The following is a 9,715-nucleotide window of genomic DNA, read 5'->3' on the forward strand; positions in this document are numbered from 1 at the left end:
CACCCTCGTAGTTGTCACCCAGTTGCAGGCTGCACCCACGTAGTGTCACCCCTCCTGGCACCCACGTAGTGTCACCCCTCCAGTGGAATTCAAAAAGTGATCTACCCCCCCCCCCCCCATACATACATCCTTTCATTTATTCTTTTACTGTCCCCCCGCAGGTACGACTCTCTCCCACTACCAGCAATATCTTCCTTTATGATACATTATAAGGATTTCTTCCCAATAAGCAGCATTTCCTGCACTATTCTAGTGGGATATATGTAATATATACATGGATATATGTTACTGTGAGTGACCTTTGTTCTGTGCTTGTCTCTCAGATCCAGATGTGCCTCAGATGACGGGTTCACTGCCGGCTTTCATTCAGCAAGCAGCCAGTGCTAAAGCCATTGGGTATGTATGGGAATATCTGTGCGAGGACCTCTAATCTCTGGGCTGTCATTTATATCAGCTTATACCTCTCATCTCCAATGTTCCTGGGAACGGCAGCCCCAGGTCCTGATGTCTCCATTTGGGCTTTTGACCTATGAAGACCAATGGGAACCTTTTCTGCAGCAGGTGTTGCTTGGAGCTGCCAATCAGACTGTAGTTATGTTTTTCCTACTAATACAGATGCAGCCGGGCTCATTCCGGCAGGGGCTGGCGGAAGATTCGCCAGCCAACAGACCCCGCCAGTCGCCGGAAAGGGATGCGCGCGCACGAGACGCACGCGCATCCCCTTCAACAGGAGCTCCCCCCGGGTCCCCATCGCCTCGTCGCTGTCCCCCACTCCTCCCCTAACCCTGCCCGTCTTCCGCCGACGGGAAATTTGGACGTGCGATTGTCCCAGTCAGATGTAGCATCTGCTCGCCAGTGGGGGGTGGTCTGGCGAGCCCCGGCACTGGATGAACGGCGCTACATCTGTACCTCTTTCACACCAAAATCCCGGATCCAACCCAGTATCTGGAACACAGTTCCAATCTGGGTCGGATCCGGGATTGGCCCCGTTTGCACTATCCTGACAACCCGCAGTATAAACAGGGGCGGCGCTTGGAGATGACCTCATCTGCAAGCGACAGGACTGCCGAACGCCCCACCACTGCGCTGCGGGCAAGCCCAGCACCAAGGTAAGCTGCAGACAGCAGCGGAGGCTATGTGCGCCCCCCACCCCACCTCCATACTGACTGTCGGTAATATGACGGCATACCGATAACGTCTTATAACGCTCCTGCAATGACTGGGATAGGATGAACCAATCTTATGTACATGTTTGATTGTTTCCAGGATGCTGGCTCGAGAATCCACAGAGCTGTGCGAGGAGCTGATACAGCTGAGGGTGATACATCATCTGCTCTTCGTCATGGGGAATAAGGAACATACAGAGAGCCAAAGACAGGCCAGCCTTGCCGTGGAGGTCAGAGCGTTTGTGCAATAAGCCCCTATCACACCTAGGGCCAATGCGTGTGAGAATCAGAAAGTGAGAGATTTGGGGAGAGTTTTCCCATTTTTATAAAGCGGCAATCCTATACAATGCAAAAGTAGGTTGATTTTGTCATGTAAATGATTGCTGCTTTAAGACAAATGTGAAAACTCTCCCACAATCTCTCTTTGGGCCACATTTATCAAAGAATATTTGCGGCTAAATCGCCGTAATCACCCGTTTTCGGAAGTTAGCCACAAATATTAAGTATCCCCCGAATGTACCAAAGGGGGACCGCAGCAGAAATCTCCGATCCGTGCTGTGATCCACCCTTCACCGCCGCCGGCTACATCCCCCATAGGTTTCTATGGGGGATGCGAAGCTGCCCGATGTATCACCATCGAGCAGCCCGGCTTCGCCCCCCTGGGCTATCGCCAATCTGAGATGGCGATAGCCCATTGTAGCCTATGGGCTACAGATCACACTGCTGCTGGGGCAGTGCGGTCAGCGGGGTGTCAGTGCTAACCACGCAGGCTTCTGGCTGAGCGCATGTATCAACATCGGGCTGCCTGGCTTCACATCCCTGGGCTATCGCCATTCTGACATGGTGATAGCCCATTGTAGCCTATGGAATACACACCGCACAGCCCTGGCGGCAGTGCAGGGTCGGTGGGGCGTCAGCACTAACCGCGCATGCGCAGACCCCCCAGCTTCCGGCTCTGGACATCGCAGGACTCTTTTCGGAGCCCTGTTCCTGCGCCTCCGGCATCATTGCATTCATTGTCTGTCTCATGCTATATGGATGATAGGGAACTGCTGATTGGTTACACTTTGTAGACACCGGGATAAATGTGCAGACGCTGATTGATGTCTCTGAATTTCTCTGCAGTATTTTGTGTCCTTGTTCCCTGTGGTTGAGGAACAAGTGAGGACGACCGTTGGGGACAAACTCTTCCAGATGCTGATGGTGAGATAGGTCGTGTTCCACCTTGATATGATGGAATGTGGTAGTATATGACGGGTTATACATGTTAATAGGGGATTCTGCTCACTGAAGATCTAGGGGGGTTATTCTGGTTCACTCCTTCCTGCAAATTCCTTATTAGATGGACAAAATCATGGCCCTTATTCTGATTGAGTCGGATGGCTCCGAATGCGGCCGGCCGATGGTTGGTGTTTGTGCATGTGCAGAGGCGTATCTGCGCATGTGCGAACGCCGCGCACTTTCGAATACGTTCATTTACGTAAATGCGTAAATTCTATACAGAAAACGATCGGTTGGAACAATCCGAACAGGGGGTGGAGAGGGGCGTGAAGGGCTGTTTGGGCTCATTACCATATGTGTACACCCCACGTTTCATGGGCATTCCCATGAAAGCGCTTGGCTTACGTATGGTAATGCGGCGGTGACGCATGTGTGGGGGGCGGAGATATGACATAGCCGGATGCCAACTGCCCGTCCATATCCCTGCTTTTGCACGGAGAAATGCCCGAGTGGTCTGGAGCACTCGGGGCTGCCTGACTACTCGGTCCATCATTCGGTTGGATGCGTCCGAAAATACGCATCCGACCGATTCAACTAGAATAAGGGCCCTTGTGCACTGCAGGTGGGGCAGATCTTACTTGTGCAGAGAGAGATTTGGGTGGGGTTTTACTTCAAAGTGAGATCTAGATTGCAGTGTAAAAATAAAGCAGCCAGTATTTTCCCTGCACAGAAACAAAATAACTCACCCAAATCTAATTCTCTCTGCACATGTTACATCTGAGAGTGAGAACACAGGCCCTGACCGGTGATTAAGTAGATTTATCCAGCATGCTGGATCTTAATCACCAGGGGATAGCAACGCGTGAGGCCGAACACCGATATCGCCCCTGATAGCGATGTAGGGGCATTCTCTAAGAACGATTTTTTTGCCGATATCGGTCCGATGCGCGCTCCCATGGATCTTTTGTTAAATCTTTCTTGCAGCATAGAAGATCAGAAGATTTAGTAAAAGATCCATAGGAACGCACACGGGATCTTAAGAAAAATCTTTGGTAAAGCTGTGCGCTGGCCTGAAATCTTTTGTCCAGGACGGACAAAAGATTTCAAGGCTAATTTATGCTCACATCTTACGATCGCAGATCTTTCTAGTGTGTGGGCACCTTATGCTTGTAATTTGTTTTATCAGCTGTTAGGGGCCCATTTATTAAGGATCGCAGGCGGAGCAGGAGGGATCAGAGATTCCTCCTGGTCCCTCCTGCAGACATTCAGGTGATACTTAATATAAATGCGGGATTTACCCACAAATATTAAACGATACATGGGCCCCCGAGTGTTCAGTAAATGTTCATGCAATAAGTGACGTGATAAATGTTGTCTCTGACACCTGGACTGGACCATTGATGTCATTCTTGCAGGATAATGCAGAGATATTGTATATGAAGCTGGACAGCGTACAAGTTGAAATTCTAACCTCCAACCAAGTGAACATCCCTGGCAGTAAGTACAGGCCGAGTGCTAGATGCGCTATCAGCTCTGAGCGTGATTGGACGGTCTCACTGACATCCTCTCTCTCCTGCAGTAACAGAGGTGACCGAGTGATCGTAGGGTGAATCGCACTCATACGAGAGAAGAAGCCAGCACTCAGGCAGTGCAGCCGCATAACAGCCCAAGCCCCCAGCTTGGAAATACAGGAGAATGTGTTTGTTTAATAATAAAATATAGAATATCATGTATTGTAGTTAATGAGATCTTATTGTATCCAATTATTCTTGCCGGTTCTCAGTATTGTTCTTCTTTATTATCTTTGAATATCCCTTTTAAGACCCCCCATACATTAGGCCGACTTGTCCAAAGGACAAGTCGGACCTAATTTCCCCTGAGCTCCACCGGCAGCTGCCCGGGAGAGCTCACTACGTTTTAGCACTTGATGTGCCATGTTTTACATGGGATAAATCTTATGTGATTTATCCCATGTAATTCCCAGGGAATTGCGGAAGCAGCGGCAGAGTGGCCAGTCTGCAGTGTCCTTGAAGCGCTGAACGGACGCTGCGGGCAGCGATGGCAGAATGTGAAAAAAAAAATCAAAAGATAGGCCTGCCGCTGATTGGCTGAGAGTGTCTCAGCCAATCAGCGGCAGGCCTATATTTTGAAAAAAAAAATTCACATACCGCTGCCACTGTCCGCTCAGCACTTCCAGGACACTGTGGACTGACCGCCCCGCCGCTGCACCCACACCCCCGGGTGCTTCACGCAGCTTGGACCTCACACTACCCACCCCCTTGACTGCTGGCACACACCTCTGGATCGAACCAAAACATTGTGGGTGCTAAAAAGCACCCGTGATGTGCTGCTGATGGGTCCGATCTGACAGACTCAACCTGCAGCAGGTTCAATCTGTTGGGTCCGACCCGATACGCACGGGACTGTGCATTGGGTTGTATGGGGTGTCAAACACATCCGATTTGGGACGATTTCTCTGCCCGATCCATTGGAATTGGGTGAAATCGACTCAAATTGGTTAAGTGTATGGGGACCTTAAGAGTAAAATAATTGTCCGCTGCTGATATATGTCCAGACAGCCTCAATTGCTTAGTTGGGGGTGACTTTAGTTTTCAGGCATCATGGATCGGGTGTGGGTTGATAGGTCTACAACAACTAGGTCGACAAGCATTGGGTCGACACTACACTAGCTCGACAGGCAGCAAGGTCGACATGGGTCTAGGTCGACATGGGTCTAGGTCGACATGGGTCAAGGTTGACATGTGTCAATGCCGGCATGGGTCTAGGTCGACACAAGCATAATGTCGACAGTCAAAAGGTCGACAGAGTAAGCCTATGACCCTGCAGCATGGAAACAGTAGCTGACACAATGGCCCTTTTTTTTTTGACGTACGCGATTGCAGTTGTAGACTAAATTCCCACATAAATGGTCGCAACTCACCTGCCGCTCCCCCCAACCTGTTGACGAATTTGCAAAGAAAGCCTCGAGCATGCAAGACTGTCAGCTCAGAAACCCAGATTTTTTCCAAAGGATTTATAAGAGCTAAAACTTGCCAATAGATCCACGGACCTTGTACTGTCTGTATGAGACCTATAATAACGTTACCGTAACGGGATACGGTCACTCTGTCGACCCTACAAAGGTTGAAGTACATTAGGTTGACCATTGAAGGTTGACACATGAATTGGGTCGACTTGGATAAGGTCGACAGGGTCAAAAAGCAAGCACAAGCATTAGGTTGACAGTCAAAAGGTCGACATGAGTATTTCCCTTTCTTTTCAGCTGACTTGTGCCCTACCATCCACTACGGTGTGGTGGGAGAATATAATAGTAAGCCCGAAGCATGGCGAGTGCAACGAGACATGCGTTGGGACACTGTACACTGTCAACTAAGTCGATATTCGGGACAAAAAGATGAACAAATCATGCTGACCTTTTGACTCGACCTTCCCATTGTCGACCTAATGCCATACCTCCCAACTGTCGGCAAGAGGGACACTTCACGTGCCGGAGCATAGTTGCCGACTTTTAAGCTGCCTTCTCCAGGAGAGGGCAGCCAGCTCACTGAAGCAGGGGGGCGGGGCCATCACTGAGAGGGGAAAGGGGCAGATCGGGGGCGGACGGGCTGCCCTATTGGGGGGGCGTATCTAGAGCGAATGCGTAATTTTAGCCCCGGCCCGCACAGTGCTATGCACTGAGAGTGGCAGGGCTAAATGTCGCAATTGCATGGAGGATCAAATGGAGGATTTGCAGAGCACACCGTGTTACCCTCCTTATCTTCTACGCCATGCATGTCCAAACTGCGGCCCTCCAGCTGTTGTAAAACTACACATCCCAGCATGCCTTGCCATAGTTTTAGCATTCCCTAATAGCAAAACTCTGGCAAGGCATGATGGGAATTGTAGCTTCACAACAGCTGGAGGGCCATAGTTTGGACATGCCTGTAATCTACACGACCCGTTTACTATTCTGCCTTAATACAGCCACACCTTGATGATGACATGTAAGAGAGCTGAGGAAATAAGTTTGTAATGCTGGCCACACATCAGACCAACTTTCCTCCAACCATCCAACTAGTTGGTTGGTTGGACTTAAAATCTGGTACTGTATGGGGGCAAATGCCAATAAGCAATTTGCTCACAAACTCAGGAGAATGGACAAAAACATTCAGTGAAATTGTTTAAATCAAATAGGTCCAACTACAGGACATTGTCTGAGTGACAGTTGTTGTCCATTTTTTTGATTTAGGAAACAATTACTTAATCACAAAATTACATTTGCTCCTATCCAGTACCAGGTTTTTATTCCATCCAACAAACTAGTTGGATGGTTGGAGAAAAGTTGGTCTGATGTGTGGGCAGCATTAGAAATAAACGCAATTGTGTCTGTGGCTATGGGTGGTCACCAGCTTGTGACTTTAAACAAATGCAGTTACAGTGTCCTTCCTGTATGGTCATCGGTGCCTCTGTATGTGTAAGGACTGTGATACCCACTATCAGCTTCCGTAGATGCAGAAATACAGATTGGTTCATCTTTAAAAGCGCCTTTGGTCACACCAATGAAATAGGCGTTTTCAATTGCCGGAAAATACCATTAGTTTTATTCTTTCACCTTGCAAGGCAAAAACAATCTTCCCATAATGCTTTTATATTGAATAGGAAATTGAAATGTAGGCAAATGGTGCAGTAATAGTTCTTTGGCAGAAATTCCTCTTTCCCAAAGGGGGTAAAAAATATGCCTTAGTTTGTCTGAGTGTCGATGAATAAACAATGTTTTATAATGATATGTTAGCTCAATAAAGCACATATTTGTGAATATGACAAGTGTCTATTAATGTCAGGATGGAAGACATTTGGGCATCAGAGCCTCCTCAATCTCTGGAATTCATAAAGCTCTCTATAGTAGGCCAATAGGGTGCTATGGGTTAGTGATGACCAGAAAATAACACAAGCAGTGTTATACCCCTTTTCCATCTACAAGCCGGGTTGCACCCGGGATTTGTACATGGCTACAACCTGGGTGCGACCCGGCTTGCGAACTCATTAACACTAGAGGTACTTGTGGAGTACCACGGCTCCCACGACCTGCATCGTATGCAGATCGTATGCTAAAAATCGCATCGCATCGCATGGCATACGATGGCATACGATGCGATGCGATGTTTTACCGATTTTTGACTATTTTTGCTCAAAAATCAAATGCCATCGCATAACATCATATGCCATATGTAGTGGCATACGATGCCATACGATGCGATACGATGTTTTACAGATTTTTGAGCAAAAATGGTCAAAAATCGGTAAAACATTGAATGGCATCGTATGCCATATGTAGTGGCATACGATGCGATACGATGTTTTACCGATTTTTGAGCATTTTAGCTCAAAAATCGTATGCGATCGCATCGGATGCCATACGATGGCATGCGATGCGATGGCACCCGATTTTGGACTGAAATGCATCAGAATGCATTGAAATGTGTATTAAAGTAGTGAAATGCCCCCAAATGCCATTTTTCATAGTGCACCACCCCCACTATCAACGTCAACCCGAAGCGTGGCGAGCACAGCGAGCCCGCGAGGGGCGGCGGTACGCGTCCTACGACCTTTTCATACCCCCACTATCCACGTCGGCGTGGAGTTGAGAATAGAATAGTGTGGCGAGCGCAGCGAGCCACCGAGCCCGAAGCGTGGCGAGCGCAGCGAGCCCCTGCGAGGGGACGCTCGCCACGCTTCGGGCTCGGTGGCATTTGGGGGCATTTCACTACTTTAATACACATTTCAACGCATTCTGATGCATTTCAGTGCAAAATCGGGTGCCATCGCATCGGATGCCATCGTATGGCATCCGATGCGATCGCATACGATTTTTGAGCTAAAATGCTCAAAAATCGGTAAAACATTGTATCGCATCGATGGCATACGATGCCATGCGATGTTTTACAGATTTTTCACCATTTTTGGTCAAAAATCGGTAAAACATCGTATCGCATCGTATGACATCGTATGCCACTACATATGGCATACGATGTTATGCGATGTTTTACCGATTTTTGACCATTTTTGCTAAAAAAATCGGTAAAACATCGTATCGCATCGTATGACATCGTATGCCACTACATATGGCATACGATTTTTGAGCAAAAATGCTCAAAAATCGGTAAAACGTCGCATCGCATCGTATGCCATCGTATGCCACTACATATGGCATACGATGCCATACGATGGGAGCCGTGATACTCCACAAGTACCACACTAGAGTCCCCACCCAGGTATAATGCCAGGCGGGTGACGTCATCGGGAGGTGGGAGTCGGAGAGGCACTGGGAGATGAGATGCATTGTAGTGAACGGGCCCCGGGTCGCATCGACCCCGGTTACCCGTTTACACTACCCAGTGACCCAGCTTAAACCCTGGTCGCTACCTGGGATGAAATGCCGGGTCTCGCGACCTGGGTTTTTTCAACAGGGAACGTTTCCACCTGCCTAAAATCCCGGGTTTTGTGCGCTCCCGTGCAAAAACTTGGGATATTTAGGCTAATGGAAAAGGGGTATTAGAAGGAGGAGATACCCTTGTGTCAAGTGAGGGTGCTTCTGAAGCTGCCCATACATGGTGTGAGGGTGCTGTGCGATGCAATGCATGCTCCCGCGGGCATCCCATCGCACAGCACATGAAGGGCCAGATGTATCAAGCTTCAAAAAGTGATAAAACGGAGAGTGATAAACAGCCAGCCAATCAGCTCCTGCCTGTTATTTTTCAAACCCAGCCTGTGACATGGCAGGTAGGAGCTGATTGGCTGGTTGTTTATCACCCTCCACTTTATCACTTTTGAAGCTTGATACATCGGGCCCGAAGTCTGTACAGCCTGTGCTTTTTGTTACTTTGTCCCGATCCCATCGTATCGCACGTGATTTGATCCCATGCAATCTAGTTCAAAACGCACGGGAATAGTGTACTGTGTATAAGCACCTTGAGAATGTGCAGGCGTGAAAATGTGGCGAAACGCATAATCATAGCCCGCCCACCTTGTGCATCACATGGTCAAACATAGCAGCATTATATAGCGGGCCAGAGAAACGTTAGCAGGTATGATCACCAGATAATGATGGTAATTCAGTAAGGATCTCAAAAGCAAAATCTTATACCTCCCGTTTTTTGGGGGACGTTCCCGTGTCCCTCCCACGGCCGATAGTGTCCCGCGGCGGGGAGACAGATGGAATTCCCCCTGTCGTCCGTGAACAGCATCTATTCTTGTAGCCAGAGGGGCTGGGGGCATAGCCAGGCAGCAGCTCATGGAGCTGCTGAGCATGTCCCCATGGCGGCGAAAAC

General features: G+C 48.7%; 1 protein-coding gene across 1 annotated transcript in view; it reads left to right on the forward strand.

Moving 5' to 3' along the window:
- Positions 1-4,409, forward strand: part of ARMH1 (armadillo like helical domain containing 1) — a 133,565-nt gene extending 129,156 nt beyond the window's left edge. Inside the window, exons 8-12 of the mRNA XM_083157473.1 lie at positions 324-396; positions 1,267-1,396; positions 2,292-2,369; positions 3,803-3,884; positions 3,967-4,409. Of these exons, the coding sequence (XP_083013599.1) occupies positions 324-396; positions 1,267-1,396; positions 2,292-2,369; positions 3,803-3,884; positions 3,967-3,986 (383 nt within the window). The 3' untranslated portion in view covers positions 3,987-4,409. The remainder of the gene's footprint in view (positions 1-323; positions 397-1,266; positions 1,397-2,291; positions 2,370-3,802; positions 3,885-3,966) is intronic.
- The last annotated feature ends 5,306 nt before the right edge of the window (positions 4,410-9,715 follow it).

This window comes from Crinia signifera, chromosome 8 (assembly GCF_055691185.1).
Source record: "Crinia signifera chromosome 8, ASM5569118v1, whole genome shotgun sequence".
Taxonomy (NCBI): domain Eukaryota; kingdom Metazoa; phylum Chordata; class Amphibia; order Anura; family Myobatrachidae; genus Crinia; species Crinia signifera.